Genomic DNA, 17,421 nt, shown 5'->3' on the forward strand with positions numbered 1-17,421 from the left:
ATGCTTACTTTGGGCAAAGCCCTGGGAAATGGAATCTGAGAGCACATTTGAGATGTTCTGTATTAGACTTAAAACTCTAAAATTAAAAACAAACAAAAAACTTTAAGATTAACAGCAGAAAATCAGGATGGAAACATACACAGAACCTATCTACGGAGTCTATCTACCTATCTTCTTTTAAGATTTTACCCATTTATTTGACACAGAGAAAGCACAAGCAGGGGGAGCAGCAGAGTAAGAGGGAGAAGCAGACTTCCCACTGAGCAGAGAGCCTGATACAGGGCTCCATCCCAGGGCCCTGGGATCATGACCTAAGCCAAAGGCAGAAGCTTAACCAACTGAGCCACTCAGCACCTCTGGGTATTTCTTTTTAAACAGGGATTTTCGGGACAGCTGAGTAGTTCAGTGGTTAAGTGTCTATGCCTTTGGCTCAGGGCGTGATCCTGGAGTCCAAGGATCAAGTCCCACATCAGGCTCCCTGCATGGAGCCTGCTTCTCCTCTGCCCATGTCTCTGCCTCTCTCTCTGTGTCTCTCATGAATGAATAAATAAAATCTTTTTTTTTTTTTAATAAATAAACAGGGATTTTCAATCTCATACAGTGGACTTTTTTTTCCCCCAGTGGACATTTTTGACTCAGTAACTCCCGGCTAGGGGATCCCTGGATGGTTCAGTGGTTTGGTGCCTGCCTGCCTTCGGCCCAGGGCATGGTCCTGGAGTCCTGGGATCGAGTCCCATGTCGGGCTCCCTGCATGGAACCTACTTCTCTCTCTGCCTATGTCTCTGCCTGTCTCGGTCTCTCATGAATAAATAAATAAATAAATAATCTTTTTAAAAATAAATAAATAAATAATTCTTGGCTTTGGGGGGTTGACCTGTTTGGTATTCTAATTAGGATACCTTCAGTAGCATCCTTAGCCTCTACTCACTAGAATACCAGTAGTACTCTCCTACTCTGACAATCAAACATGTCTCCATATATTGCCAAATATCCCAAGGGGGTCCCTGCTGAGAACCCCTGCTTTAAGAATCTGTTCCACTTTCTTAAAACATCCACCCGATGTTCTCTCCACTCCCTTTCAAAAATCCCTCCTGATCTTTCTGATAATCCAGACTTAATCCTAAAGTCCACCTTAATTCTTCATTTGCCTCCAAAATCCTCAGAAATCACTAAGTAGAACTCCTTCCATGACAGGTCAGTTCTCTTGTTCAAAACAGCTGGTGATAAAGTGGATACTGGACTCAACACTCATGATCCTCAATAGAGCACTCTTTTCCATCATAACATGCTGCTATCCATCAGTCACCAAGTTCTGTCAGTCCTGCACTTTTCCTTCCTTTCCATTTCAACTAACTATACCCCAGAACAGTGGCTCTCAAACTTCTGCATGTATCGAAATCACCTGGCTTGTTGCAACGCAGATTGCTGGGCCCAACTTCCAGAGTTTCTGATTTAGTAAATACAGGGCAGGGTCCCCCAAATGTGCATTTCTAACATGTTCCCAGGTACCCAGATAATACTAACACTGCTGGAGAGGGAACCACACTTCAAGAACCACTGCCCTAGAGATCAGGTACCTAATTACCTTAAGAGATAACTTATTTCAGTATTCTTTGAGCACATGCCTGACCTGAAGCTGTAAAAATATTACTCCTAAAACACCGATTGGATCAAATTACTATTTGATTAAAAACAAACCATAATTTCCAATGGCTATTTTCAATACCTGACCTTCATAATTGTTTAAAATGTGTTCCCAACATTATCAACAGTGCCTCCCAAAATAAATCTTCTACTTTAGTCCTATGAATCTAACGGTCATCCTCAGAATAGGCCTTATAAGCATCCCATTCCATAATAAAACTTATGCTGTCTTTACCTCCTACAAGGCCACCCTCTTCCCTCCTCTTCTCTACCTACCTGAAGGAGGCCTTCACCACTGTATTTGCCAAAACCACTCGCTTGGTCACTATCTGCTGCCTTTTATCTTTATGGTTTAAGTTTTTACCAAGTACTCACAGATAGAGAAAACCCCCAAGAACCTAAAATTTAAAACAGAAAACAATGATATGAGTGACATGCATAAATAAAAAGCTTGACATATACACAAACTGCACAAATACTGCTGTTTTACTAGATCAAGTGATAAGTTCAAAGTTCACAAAAAGAATGTGCCACCTTTTTCTAAACATGATGAAACACTGGCTGTCAGATATTTGTAGCTATATCATTTAGGATGTTAAGCAGACATCCATAAGGGAAGAAATTTTAAAAGTAGCAAAAAAAGCCTCAAAAAAAGAGAAAGGACTCAGCCTGCAAATTCCTACAACAGGAGTGAGTATCATTTGTTTTCTGTATGAAATAACACAAGAAACACGGGGTTAAAGGTCTGGTTCCACTCCTTAACAACTCTGTGATTTCCGGCAAGTCACAGGCTAAAAGTTCCGTTTCCATAATAAAAAAAAATTAAAGTTTAAAATTATACCATCTAATTTATAGGCCAGTTTTGGGCATTAAATAAGGTAATGTGTATTAAAGAACCTACCCTAGTACCTGGCACATAAATACTTACTGAATTCTAACATTTGTTGATGCAAAAGCACAATGCAACAACATAGCATCATTTCAAAAATGAAATTACACAGAGTAAATTAATGAGACCTAGTCAAGAATGTCCATTTATCAAGAAGAAAAAAAATTTTTTTTAAGATTTTGTTTATTTATTTTAGCGAGTGGGGACGGACAGACTGGGGGGGGGGGGGGGGCAAGCCAATTCCATGCTGATGTCACAACCCAGAGCTGAAACCAGGAGTCAGCCACTTAACCAACGGAGCCACTCAGGCACCCCAAGAAAAATATTTTAAAGGACATAAAATAATGGCATGTCTCTCTATATGGTATACAGTAAATACATCAATTCTTTGGCTTACTGGCCAAAACTAGGGCTTGAGAATAACACAAACACCATCACTTTCAACTTTACAACTTTAAGATTGTCTAAAAGGCACCAAAAATCTTGAAACAGAAGATTTAGGACAGGATTAGAAGTAGAACTTAAAATTCAGACTGAGTTTTTGAAGTTAACTAGACTTTTTTTCATTTGTTTTAATGGCCCAGATAATGTGTTCATCTGGCATGTGTGCTAAGCATACTTTTTTTTTTTTTTTTTTTTTTTTTTTAAATTTTTTTTTTTTTTTAATTTTATTTATTTATGATAGTCACATAGAGAGAGAGAGAGAGGCAGAGACATAGGCAGAGGGAGAAGCAGGCTCCATGCACCGGGAGCCTGACGTGGGATTCGATCCGGGGTCTCCAGGATCGCGCCCTGGGCCAAAGGCAGGCGCCAAACCGCTGCGCCACCCAGGGATCCCTTTTTTTTTTTTTTTGTCATAGCTTAAAGCTTCTGGTTTTGTCTATACTGTAAAACCTAATACCCAGATATTTTGCTCATCCCTAGATACCATACTCTTCTCCATTCCAGTGGCTTATTGCTAACTCTCAAGAAAACTGGTAGCAAAGAAAAGTATTTATCAGGGCTTTCAACAATATCAACAGATACTTGTCATGCACTTTGTGTTGTAGACTGAATACTTTCTCTTTTTTTGAGGCTACTGAGCACTTTCTATGTGTCAGACACTATTTGAAGCATCCAGCCATATACCATAAACAAAACGAAGTCCCAACTCTCAAGGAGCTTACACTCCAATGGAGAGATACATACAAACAAAACAAACAAGTATGATAATAATTAGTGCTCAGCAAAATAAAACAAGAGAGAATGATAGGACTTAAATACAGATCTCATTATGGGCCCCCAAAATGTAGCTTATTGTGAAAGATTTATGCATAATAAAGAATTAGCTCCCTCATTATCTGCATTTTGAATCACCCAAAAACGGGCAACAAGTTTTTCCTACATCATCAGGAAGGAGGCTACAACACTCAGAATAGTGTAACTCCTCCACTATCACAGATTGAAGGTTAAGTCTCATGAAATAATTATAAATAAGCAAATTCAACAATTTAGACCATTTATACTTTTTTCCCAGTTGTTAACAATATGACACTTTCATGCTAGGGGAAAAAATGGCTTAAAATAGGATTTTATTTTGCCTAGTCCATTCCTGGTCAGAAAGACCTTATTGAGAGTGAGGTCATTCAGAGTGGGACTGTCTGTAAAAGGAATAATCTGGTAATTGCTGAATCTGCGAAGACAATTTTTAAGGGTAACCCCAAAGAATGGTAAGAACATCATTAGGGCTTCAGTGCACCTAGTTTCTTACAAAAGATAAATGACTTAGCTATTTCAAAGAAAATCATATGTAAGGAATATTAACAATATTGAACATCCAGTAGTGTAACAACATCCTTTAGAAAATCTCTTAATCTCATCATCAAGATTGACAAGCAAACTGAATTCTCAAGAAAATCAACATCTCTTCCTTCAGAGAACACTACTAGACTTAGGTGAATTCAAAAGAAAAAGTACTCAAGTTATATAAATTCTTTTACCCTGAAGTATATTGTCTTCATTTTCTTTTACATTGATTTAGTTGTCCATTTGTTTCTACAATTGCCTTTGGCAGGAGCTAATAAATTTTTTCCATACTAAATGTAATGATATGTACAATATGTTATACACACAAGTTAAGGGACATATCATAACGTATCATGTTAAAATATATAACAAAGGTCATCTTTTCCAATAAAAATTTTTTTTAAATCCCAGGTTAAAACAGTATTACATAGCATAGAAATGTTTATGTAAGCATTTAGATACATGTTATTTTGTCCTTGATTTCTATGCAATAAGGATTACTCAGGATTGGTATGATTTCAAAAACCTAAAAGATTATCAATTATAACTGCTAAGGATTTAACATTTTATTTTTTTTTTTTTTTTTTTTTTTTTAATTTTTATTTATTTATGATAGTCACACAGAGAGAGAGAGAGAGAGAGGCAGAGACATAGGCAGAAGGAGAAGCAGGCTCCATGCACCGGGAGCCCGACGTGGGATTCGATCCCGGGTCTCCAGGATCGCGCCCTGGGCCAAAGGCAGGCGCCAAACCGCTGCGCCACCCAGGGATCCCAGGATTTAACATTTTAGATGAAGAAACTGTAAGCTATTGTGAACATTCCCTACAAATAAACACAAATGGACAGAAATAAACATCTAAAACTACTCTAATTGTCTAACTCCTGAAATCAAATGAAGAAAAAAAGAAGATCTATCTTTAGTATTTGTCAACATTTCTCAATAAGGTCCTCCATCTAAATTTACTAGAAAGACTGAAATAAATCATCTTTACCTCAGGACAACCAAATAACACCCATCACTGAAACTGAAGCTTCTATCCCTCTTATGTAAATACCCTTTTTAGGTATATCAACTTGCCTTAGAGATCTGCCTTTGTTCTAGGAACCTATACATAAAACTACGAACCTTTGCATTAAAAAATAAAACAAAACTATGTCTTGCTTAAGAATAGTCAAACATTGTTCATTTCACATGCTGCAAAACAAGCATTCTAATTCCATAAAGCAGAGCTTACATCCCAAATCTCCATATATACACCATCTTCAAAGGTACAATTCTCTTCTCTATGTAATAGTAAATGGGTTAGCACAAGGCAAGCCAATTTTTTTAACTAGCTATTTCTGACTTTAAAAAATGACTTGTCACAAAGATGATATAAACATAACAAAATTTACCAAATTTAGCCTGTGCACTTGAAATAGCTATGTCAGTAAGAAGCATTAAAATGACTTAATCAATTTTAATAGTATTCTTACTAGTAAGAATACAACTTTTTTTTTCTTAAAATTAGTAAAATGTCATGAATACAAAAAACTTCATTCCAAAATAAGTCTGGACTCAGGCTTTTAATACTGGTACTGTTCTATCTCGGGAGGTAATTTTGGAGGTATATCAAAGAGAGATGACCATTTCGGTATTGTCCCCTAAAACAACATGAAAGTAACATTTAGTAATGCTACAATCAATATACTACATAATTAATTCAATTTGACAAATATATATTGCATGAAACCACACAAATTTTAATCACTAAGCCAAGTAAGTAAACCTGTCATTTGTGTTTTTCAAACTTTAAATTCTATGGCCAATAACTACAAAAGTAAATTCTACACTTTGACCTACTTTAAAGACAAACACAGTGTTAAAAAAAGTAGTTAACTACTATAAAAATTAGCCATTATGGTAGTCTTAAAATTCCTCAAATGACATCTAACTTAATCAATGAAATATGAAGACTCACTACAGAGACATTAAAAGTTTGGTAGGCAAACTTGTCACTCAAATGAGCTGCCAATATGCTCTCATATCAAAAGTTATGTTATAGAAGAAATTTACACTTCAGATTTGATTTTGTCATGTAATCTTAGAGAGGAAAACAAACATCACTCGCCCTAAATTTCAGAATTATTACCCAAAATTCTAAGTTACGGAAAGATCCCTCCAAATATCTAATGCACTTTCTAATACAACACTGCCAAAACAGCACATGAACCAAAAGAAAAAAATATGCTAGATATGCAAAGGATTAATATGTGCAACAGGCAGGACTTTACAAAAAAAGAAAAATCTTACCAGGATAAAAGTTACAGATTCTTTGGATCTCCTTACCACTATCTCCCTACCTTGTTAAAAAATGTGAACTTCTAGCTGACTGAAAGGCTCTTCCTTTGAAAGACTGGATCCCAAGATCCAAGATCCCTCAGGTATCTATGTAACAGCTCAACAATTCTACAAGCCTGACATGATAAAAATGATTCCCCACATAGCTGGGAATAACCACCTGGGAAGAGAATTTTGCAGCATCCTCTTTCTTCTATGTTCCCAAAGTTTATTTTATTTTTATTTTTATATTTTTTTTTAAGATTTTATTTATTCATGAGAGACACCGAGAGAGAGAGAGAGAGAGAGAGAGAGAGAGAGAGGCAGAGACACAGGCAGAGGGAGAAGCAGGCTCCACGCAGCCTGACATGGGACTCGATCCCAAGTCTCCAGGATCACACCCCGGGGGCCAAAGGCAGTGCTAAACTGCTGAGCCACTTGGGCTGCCCTATGTTCCCAAAGTTTAATTTAACAAATGTCAAAACAAAAATAAATCCTAAGCATACAAAATTTCACTACTGACATACATAGTTTCTTAAAGTTAAAGAACTGTAGTTTATTTCTCAAAGAACTATATCCTCAATACATACATTGGGAGATGAGGCAAATCTCTGAAATAAGGCTTGCCAGAACATATGCCTACTGGATATACTTGCCAATGCACTCCACACCTTTCTAACAGTCATGTTTTCAAAAAGTAGCCTTTTCTCAAAAAGAGCAGAGATCATCAGAAAATGATTACAGAATCACTCATTTTTCTCCAAACTCAGTCTTAAATACAAAGCCAAAGAAAACCATCATAAATTCCTCTCAATCCACCAAATTTCAAATAATACAGACAATTCTTTGGCTTTCCTTATACCTTACTCTACAGACACAAATTCAAATTTCTGAAATGAATATATGGTGAGAATATTAATAAACTTATCTTTGACTAGGGAAAACAAAAATCAAATTCTTAAACTTCAATAGGGAAACAGAGAGGAAAGCAGGGCTTAAAGGAGCAAGTATTCATATGCACATATAAGCAAATTCCCTCCAAATCATTACTAAGTAAAAATTTCTTTCAACAAGATGTATCTCATACTTCCTTCCCAACATATAAAATACAGAACTTTCAGTAGTCTACCTTTTCTCAATCAATCCCCACCAACTCTCTAAACCTATCAGTGTTACTTGTGTTAAAAATTTTTAAAAAAATCCACAGCTCTACTCTCCAGCTCAAAGCCACAAATTCTGACACACCATAATCTACAAAAATGACACAGAACTATCCTTCCTCAGTTTTGCCCCTAAAATTTACATTCTAATCTAAATTAATCAGATTTATTACAATGTCAGTATTGCAAAATTAGTAATCCCTGCCATTTTGTAATCCACAAAATCCTTTAATTTACAATGGTTTCTATAGAAATTAAGGCTACATATAAGTCTATTTCCAAACAGGATAAACATTAAGGCCCTAAGTGCTTGGCCTAAAAACCAAATGAGATATTAATACACTTTCTATCCTCTGGTATACAGAAAAGCCACCTGAAAAGTTTTAATCACAGTAGGTTCACAAATGGAAACAAAATAGTTACTGTGCTTCAAAATTGAAAAAAAAAAAAAAGAGAGAGAGAGAGAGAGAAAGAGAAAGAGAGAAAGAGAATAAAATACTAACCAATCTCTGGCTGTAACGAATCCTTTCTTCTTCGGGTTCCATCTCTCACTCTTGTTTAAATTACTGTAAAGAAACCACTCCAGGGCTGCCTTCCTCTTCCTCCTTAGGAACCAGGTTGCAACACTAAAGAATAATGATACAAGCAGAGATGAGAACTCAGCCCCAAACTCAAGCTTTCTTTTCACAGAAAGATTTAAGAAATATTTAAGTTAAAGGCTCTCTGACAAATCAGTTTCCTCTTCATCAGTCTGGGACCCCTCTGCTCTGGGGCAAGTGGTTCCATGCCATGACAAACGTTAATCACATTACAACAGTCAGAGGCCTAGGCAAAAGGAGATGATGTTGGTTTCAGTTCCTTGTGGATGGGCCACACCACTGTTTCTCCCCACAGGATTACAATAAGCCCCCCCCCCCCACCCTTGATGGCAGCAGTAGCAAAAAAAAAAAAAAAAAGGAAGGGGAAGGATTTTTATCTGTAGAGAGCTGACCAGGTGAAGCAGGCACTAAACAAATCCGGATCCCAATCAAACGCATTCTTGCTCACTGATATTAGAAACTAAAGAAAAAGGGGGCAGACTGTATTTAAAAAAGACAAGAAGTCTGGATTTAAAGAAAGATTCCAAAACAATTTCCCATACCCCTCTAATAAAGCCGTACACAATCGCCACTTTCCTTCCTAGACTCCCTGGATCTTTTCATTCCCAAACCAACACTCCACCCCAACAAGATGTGTACAACTCTTGAACAAATTCAAGAGAGTTGCAAATCAGGGACAAAATTCCATTAGATCTTTTTGGATAAAGTAATCAACTAAACGAACCCATCTATACAGAAATAAGTAAAAGACATCTTTTCTAAAAATTAAGACTGGTTTGCGCGACAGTCGATCCATAATACCAAGAAAGGTTTTCCTTTTTTCCTAAATATTCTCAAGAATAATGGCTTCCATAGGGAATGCAGGGTGTTTTTTTTTTTTTTTTTCTTTTTTGCAACTACATTACAGCCACGTTATTAGCATCCTTTCAAAACTGCTACAAGACCAGAGGACCCAATGACACAGTTTGCAAGAGCAGTTCGTGGCAGAGCCCTCCTAGAGGAAGCCCTAGTCCCAAGTCGGGAGGGAAAGAAGCCGTGTTTGCACCCCCTGGGCGAGGACCGCCGGGGACCGAATGCAGCCAGGGCCGAAGAGGAAAAATAGCAAATCTCGCCGGGCTCCCCCAAGGAAAGGCGCTTCAATGGTTCATCCATCGGAAAAAGAAATAGAAACTTTACATTAAGACTTTAGATAACACGGTGAACCAAACTTCCAGGGGGGGGGGGGTAGGAGGGGGAATCTCACCGGGGATTTTGCTCGTGAGTTCTTGTCCAAGTGAGAAGTAAAAGATTCCAAAAACTGAGAGGAAAAATTAAATCCCAAACGTCGTCTTCGTTTTTTTTTTTTTTTTTTTTTCCGTGGATCAACCCAGTATCCAGAGAGGGTCACAGCGACCCGGAAAAGAGGAAACAGTTGCTGAATCAAACCTCCTCTTCAGGCTTCGGAGACCGGGAGTCGGAGGCGTCAGGAGAGGGGAGCGCGACCCCTCGGCGCCTCCCCCGGGGCGCCCCCGCCTCCCCCGGGCCAGCGGTCAGCAGCCCGAGTCCGAGCCCCGGGCCAGCCTCGGACGCGGGGAGCGCCCTCTTCGCCGTGCCCTCCGCGAGCAGCCGCCCGGCCGCCTCTGGAGCCCAGGAGCGGCGGCCGATCAGCTGAGACCGGCCGGCCCGAGGCTCCCCGCGCCGCCCCGGCCCCCCGGAACGCGGGCCCTGGCCCCGGGGGGCGGAGAGGGCGGGAGCGGCGCGGCGCGCCGGGCTGGGGGCCCGGGCTCCCCTCGCGTCTCCCCCTCAGCCCGAGCTCCGCGCTGCAGGACGAGCCCCCGGCTACTCCCCAGTCGCAGAGAAGGGATTCCGGGGGATGGGCCCCCTGGCGTTGCCCCTCCTCCCGGAGCGCCCCCTGCCCAGGATAGACGGAGCGGCGACAGGCCCAGCCGCTGGGAAGGTGCTCTGCGAGCCGCAGCCGCCGCCGCCGCCGCCGCTGCCGCCGGGGAGGGGTGTTGTTTCCCTCACACAGGAGGAGCCGCTGAAGCAGCCGCCGCCATTTTGAACCCGTCAGACTCTCACATACACACAGCTCTCCGCGGCGCACTGCGCAGGCGCCGCCCCCCCACCCCTCCTCCGGCTCGCCTCCACCCCCACCCCCCTTCAAGCCTCCCTTAGTTTCTTACCGCTCTCCCGGGCGCACGTGAACGCGCACGCGTCACTCCTCTCTAACGCGGACACTCCGCGGCGCGCGCACGCGCGGATGCGTCGGCCTCGAATCGCCCGCGCCCAGCGACGCCGACGCGGCTCCCCGCCCCCCTTCACGTCAGCCTGCCCGCCCTCCCGCCGGCCCACCGCCCCCGCTCCCCCCAGGGCCTTCTTCCTGGGCTGGGGACCGACCCGCCGCTCGCGCCTGCGCGCTGGCTAGGATCCTCCTCCGCGCGCCCTCCCTTCCCACACGCCCTCGCTCGCACACACACATTTCGCCTCCGTGACCCCGCCCCTCGCCGGCCAGCTGCGCGGCGGCCCTCCCCCACCTCTCCCGGGAGGGTGGTGACCCCCCCGCGGTCCCCCACAAAGCACAACAACCCCCCCAAGCAGTAAGGAGAAGCGCCCCGTTCCCCTTCAACCGCCCTTTGCCCCAGTTGGCGCGTCACGGTCACACAACCTGAAGGCCGGGTGGCCTGGGCCAGAGCAGCCGTTGCCCGCCTCAAAGCGGGGTCTCCCGGGGTCAGGCTGCTGGGCCGGGCCGGGCCGACCTCTGCGCCGTGTTCGGGCCTGCCCAGGGCGAGGGGCCGCACGGAAGGGGCGCCTTCCCCCGAGCTGCCCTCCCCTTGCCCGCCAGCCGGTGGGCCGAGGGCGGCCTGCCCGCCATCCCCAGGCAGGCCCCAGCGCCCCCGCCGCGGGGCCGGTTCGCCCACGACTCGGGGGGCTCCTCGGTGTAGCGGCTCGGCCCCGCCTCACCCACTCCTCGCCGCTCCGAAGGGGCAGGAAACGGGAGTAGCATGTCTGTCCTGGGCTTGGCTCCCCCGGGGGAGCTCCGGGCGCTTGACAAGGGCGTCCACAGGTACCAGGCACGGGAGTGGTCTCCGCGACGGCCCGGGGGCGGCGGCGGCTGGCGCGCCCACTGCGGGCCCGAGGCCCCCGGGGAGCTGGCCCTGCAAGCCCCCGCTCCTCGTCCACGCTCAGGTTTCCGCAGCGCCGGTGCCCCCGGCGCCCTGGGTGGGACGTGACCCCGCCCCCGGCGAGTCGGGGCGCCCCCCACGGAGGGGTGTGCGGGTCGCCACCACTCCCCGGGCCGCCCCCGCCGCCCCGGGCTGCGGCGGGCGCGGGAGGCCCGGCTGGGAAGATGTCTCCTCTCGGTGCGCGCAGCTTCGCGCGAGGGTCAGCGACGGGGCAGCGGCCGCCCGAGCCGCGCCGGCCCTGCCCACGAACGGGCTCCCGCGGCTCGACAGCTGCCCGACGGGCTACCCGGCTGGGGACGTCGACGGAGCCGGGCCAGAGGTATCTGAGCAATGCCATGCGAGCAGCTCAGCCGCGATCAGGGCATCTCCCCAGCCAATCTCGTGCTTTGGGGCCCGTTTAAATTATAAATCCCATAAAGGACCGTGGCTTGGGCGTTAGGCATCCGGGTGGACGCTTGGCTCCGCTACACTCTTACTGAGAAGTGTCACACAGATCTTTTTCCCCTGCCTTCCTACTCTTTAACCTCTGGGATGGGGGAATTCCGGGGGGGGGGGGGGGTAGAACATGGAGTGAATCATGTAACTTCTATCCACAACCTTCAACTCTTTTAGGAAGACGATCGAGAAGGACAGTTGAAATAACGACAGCTCCTGTTTCCATCAAGGTTTGAACTCTTGGGTAAAGGCATTATGGACACCCAAGGTATTATTTATTACTATGGGATGTTTTTCTACATGAATACGTGGGGAATTTTAAAGTCCTTCTCTGCTTTGTTTGAGAGCATCCTTGGGAGTCAAGCTAATGTTTCTGGTAGTATTGTATTCATTTTAAAGATAACTTAAGTATAGAAAGGTTAAACAGCTTGCCTGATTACTTGAACAGAGAGGAGTCCAGCTCTCTGCAATAGCGGACTGCAACACTCCCAACCACAAAAAAGGTTCATTAATGCACTTGTGATGAGCCCCTGGTGGTGTATGGAACTGTAGAATCACTGTTATGTACACCTGAAACGCATTTCCACTGTATGTAAGCTGGAATTAAAATAAAAACTTTTAAAAAATGATTTGTTATTATGGTCTGACCCTCTTGCATTCCGGTCACTGGGAAATATTCTTTGTTCTGATACTAGTTTTGTTCAGACTTCTTAGATTTTCAGGAACACTGATGTGAAGATCTTCATCAAAACCTTATCAGAACTACAGCCTTTTTAAGTCTTTCAGACTACAGTAAAATATATTTTTAAAAAAGCAGTCTTTCACACCAGCTTTACCAGATATGGTCCTAGAGGCAACTGGCTATCTGTAGGTACAGAAAAAGGCAGCAGCTTGTTTTAAGTGGAAGAGAAAGACTTTTGCCATTGTCAGTCAGATTAAGCAAGTGTTAGGCCTCATTGCTATTTGCAAAATACATGCCTTTATTTACTTCCCACCTGTCTTAATAATCCGTGGGATACTTGGGGGCAAAGAAAAGGAGGAGTTCTCGAAGTAGCTCGATGTGTCTTGCCCTTTATCTTAATATCCCGAACCCCTTAAGTAACTAATCCTCAACTCTGAGTGAGTTGCTCATCTTCAGCAGATGCCACCTACAGATTTAACCCAGGTAGGTACCCTGGATGGAAACACAAGAAGGCTCTAAGAACAATAACAGTAAGACTTTGAACAGAACTGCAAGTAAGTAAAGGTTTGTCAAATTGCAACCACCTTTTTTCCAGTTGAAAACTAGTCTGCATGGAGGAGGTGGCATGAAAATAGCGTTTAAACAGATATACACAATGCATTTTCCACAAGCAATCTTTGTTAATATTTGAAAGCAGATGTACATGGAAAGATGAGAGATAGATGGCAGTGATGCCCCCAAAATCACAATTGGAAGAGTGTATTTTGAGGCTCACTGCTAAAAGAGACATTTTCAATAATAAAGCTTGGTGATTCCCCAAGACGGGCACTAGAACTATGAACTGTATGACTTCAACTATAGCTGCAGGGAGATGGTGGATGCAGAGTGGTAAATGAGAAGAAAGAAAGGTGCCTTCTAGAAACATTGAGGGTAAGATCCCTGGCTGGAATAAGCTGGCACCTTAATAAGATATTAACAAATTCTGCTTTTTAAAAAAGTTTATTTATTTATTAGAGCACAAGCAAGGGGAGTGGCAGGCAGAGGGAGAGGGAGAAGCAGGCTTCCCACTAAGCAGGGAGCCCAATGTGAGTTCCATCATGAACTGAGCCAAAGGCAGACACAACCAACTGAGCCATCCGGGCACCCTAAATCTCTGTCTTCTTGAGCAAAGCTGAGACCCAACAAATTCTAAGAGTCAAAATCCAGATCACTCACTTCTTTTGGGAGATTTTACTGGGTGGAAGAACTGCAGAGTCTCGCCAACCAAGTTAAACTATTTCTAATTTCTCTGCACCCCTTAAATGTTAAGGAGAAAATAGGGCTGTCCCAAACAGTGGAAGTCTAAATCAAAATAGAGAAGTTCCTTTCCTATGCTAGCCTGTGAGGTAGCATAACCAGTGGTTAAAAAGCTTTGACATCAGAAACTACAGGTCTACTCTGCTACTATTTATTTGATCCTAATGAACTCCTCAAAGCCTCCATTTTTCATCTAATGAAGTGAAAGAATGCCTGACTCTCGAATAATGTCTTAAAGCTCAATGTCTGGCACATAATAGCCTCCAATTATGAGCATTTACTATGTCTCTGACCTCTAGTTTTAAGGAAAGTTTTAAAGATGCTTCATTATTTAGGCAAATTGATGTGGAGTGTAAGTAGTCACTTAGAGCTTCTTCTCCTCTTTCCCTTTCTGGCGCCTAGCCTTTCTCTCCTCCCCGCCCCTGATGTTTCTAATCTCTATTTTCCTCTTTTCTGAATTCTATCTACCTCTCTCTCATCATCACCCCACTCCTGAGGTTTCTTTCTTTCCATCACCCTGCCAACTCCTTACCTGTTGTGTCCGTTCCTCTCTCCCAGCTCTGTTGTCACCTACTGTATCCTCAGCAGAGCAGAACTTGCTTGCCCACTTCCCCTTACCCATCCATTTGGGGCAGTTAATCACATGCTCTCTCTTTTTATTATCTCCTAAACATCTCCCTCCACCTCCTTCCACTAGGCTATAAGTTCCTTCAAGGCAGGAGCCAGGTCACATTTGTATGCATCAGAAAACCTTCCAAAATCAGTATCCCATACTCACTGTGTCAACCTTAGGAGAGAAAAAACTGAGTGCTGGGTGATTTTGAGTTTTAAGGGATAAAAGTTTTCTTTTGAGTATGGAAGTAAAATCTGAATTGATCAGGAGAAAAAAAGGAAGCCAGAAATGCCCTGAAGATTGTCATATCATTGAACATGAATAGCATGAGAGTCTTGTAAGTTTCATGGAACATGGTTGATCCCTTCTGTAGGACTACCAGACCACAGCCCTCCCTGGCTCACTGCCTCCTTGCTGCCATTTTTTTCTAGGCATATAGCCTGCCTTTGTGTGGACCTGCCTCTCTCGACTCGCGGGGTTGACTTTGGATTTTGGGGCAGCTAGAGCAGCATCTGGGATCCACCTGCTCTTTTCTAGCCACACTTTAGCAGCCTTGCTTTGCCCCGGGGCCAGGCCACCCTCACTTCCACTTCTAAAAGGGAGAACTGACTCCCTGCCTTTTTCAAGAGTGGATCTTGAAAGATGCCAAGCCCTGTGCCTCACTACACCTGTGCTTTGTTGGGGGCTGTTTCTGGCACCCCAAGGTTTCCGGGTCTATTTACAACCTTATGCTTGTTCACTGGCTAAACTCCTGACAGTTGACAGTGCTGCAGCCACATCCCCAAGGGGCTAGTTGCCTAAACACTTAGGCTTGTCCCTGGATCTGCCCAGTGGGTCTGATCTTTGTCCATCTTCTTCTTCAAGATGGGCCCAGGCCCTTAACCTAATAGGAACCCTGTTCTCTCCTTAATAAAACAGAGAGGGACACCTGGGTGGCTCAGAAGTTGAGCGTCTGCCTTCTGCCCAGGGCGTAATCCCAGAGCCCCGGGATCAAGTCCCACATCGGGCTCCCTGCATGGAGCCTGCTTCTCCCTCTGCCTGTGTCTCTCTTCCTCTCTCTCTGTGTGTGTCTTTCATGAATAAGTAAATTTTAAAAATCTTAAAAAAAAAAAAAAAACAGAGAAAATGACTCCTGCCCTGTTTCCTGCTGAGATTATTGTAGAATCAAATGGACTAATGCACATGAACACCCTATGGAAGCTAGAAGACAACACATTTAGACAGGATTGCTGGTTCTCCTATTTTTTCTCATTTCTTTTTTTTTTTTCTTACACGAAAGATTTGTCATGTTACTGAGTACCTTGTGCCCAACTCTACATTTAATGCTTAGATGGAGACAAGAGATTTGAAAATTTAAAAAGCTTGGCTTTTTACTTTTGAAGACTTCACATCATAGAGGACATATCATGAAGATGTGACATGGTGGGGGATCCCTGGGGGATCAGAGGTTTAGCGCCTGCCTTCGGCCCACAGCGTGATCCTGGAGTCCTGGGATTGAGTCCCACGTTAGGCTCCCTGCATGCAGCCTGCTTCTCCCTCTGCCTGTGTCTCTGCCTCTCTCTCTCTCTTTCTCTGTATCTCTCATGAATAAATAAATAAAATCTTAAAAAAAAAAAAAGTTGTGACATGGCTTACAGAACAATCATCATCACAGTCAATCACCAGAAGATCATGTAGACAACAGAATCTGGAAAGAGAATTTCACTTGGATGTGGGCCCTGGGGGATAGGAAACTTTGCACATTTTGTTCATTTTCATTGCTGCACCCCCAGTTCCTAAAATAGCACCAGGCATAGCAGGCACTCGTTCGTCCGGGTTTATTGACGCAACAATAAAGCAGTGTAGCAACGCTTTCGAGAGACAGGAGTTGGAAGACTAGAAGGCTCTGAACCCTTGCAGGTAGTTTTAAATTTTGATAGAGTAAGAGAGGCACATGGCTTCTGGAGCAGAGGGTTGATGTGACAGCAGTTGTTGCAGGTGAACTATTCCTGCGCTGTCACTTCAGATGGAATAGAACTCATGGAACCTAGAGCCCCTACTACTGCAAGCCCAGCCAAGAGGTAAGGATGCAATTCTTGGGCCATGTGCTTCACCATCTTTATTCCAGTCTCTCTTATGATCCAGTCTTCCTGCTCCATTTATCGCTACCACCTCCAGTCCCTGGGAGTATAGCTTTTGATGTGATATTATAAACTTAATATCTCTAGTCAATTTTTTTTCCAAAATGCCTCTTTAATTATATTGTAATATTTGAAGTGTATAATTCTAAAATGACCATCTTTTTTTTCCCCCAAAATGCTTGCTAAATATTTAAACTCTGAAATGTATTCAGTTGTCTTTTTCTTTCTGGCTAAATCTATTTTTGCACTCGCTGGGGGAACCACAAGAAAATATTGACTGCATTTAAGGTGAGATTTTCATGTTGTACTTTTTGCAATTATACTTGATTTGCCACACAGCTTGGGGGCCATGTTTTGATTTTGTCACAATTACTAGTTCTTCTTCTACCATTGATCTAATTATCTTCTTGTTGGTGAGTTGCATATTCTTAGTAAACTTTCTATTCCTGTATAATTTTATTGGTATGAGAAAAGTGGGAGACACTCTATGTGTATGCCTTAGCCTTTATTATTGAAACTGATGGAAGATTTACCAATGCCTATGTTTTTAATGAATATGTTTGTATTGGTGAAGGCTTATGCTTTGCAAAAATGTTGGTATTTTCTATAATATATTTAAGCAATTTCTGTTTCATTTCAGTATTTAGTACGCATTTACTATTTCCTATATTTTATGCATTTTTATAGTCAACCAATTCAGAAAGTTGGGCAAATCAA

General features: G+C 43.5%; 1 protein-coding gene across 7 annotated transcripts in view; it reads right to left on the bottom strand.

Moving 5' to 3' along the window:
* KDM2A (lysine demethylase 2A) overlaps positions 1 to 17,421 on the bottom strand; it is a 151,712-nt gene that overhangs the window by 104,692 nt on the left and 29,599 nt on the right. The window contains exons 1-2 of one of the 7 annotated variants that reach the window (XM_038563773.1): positions 9,641 to 10,545; positions 8,302 to 8,424 (exon numbers count right to left, since the gene is read on the bottom strand). In XM_038563773.1, the coding sequence (XP_038419701.1) occupies positions 8,302 to 8,343 (42 nt within the window). In that variant the 5' untranslated portion in view covers positions 8,344 to 8,424; positions 9,641 to 10,545. The other 6 variants (XM_038563781.1, XM_038563775.1, XM_038563777.1 and 3 more) reach the window with 6 other exon arrangements.

This window comes from Canis lupus, chromosome 18 (genome assembly GCF_011100685.1).
Source record: "Canis lupus familiaris isolate Mischka breed German Shepherd chromosome 18, alternate assembly UU_Cfam_GSD_1.0, whole genome shotgun sequence".
In the NCBI taxonomy this organism is placed as follows: Eukaryota; Metazoa; Chordata; class Mammalia; order Carnivora; family Canidae; genus Canis; species Canis lupus.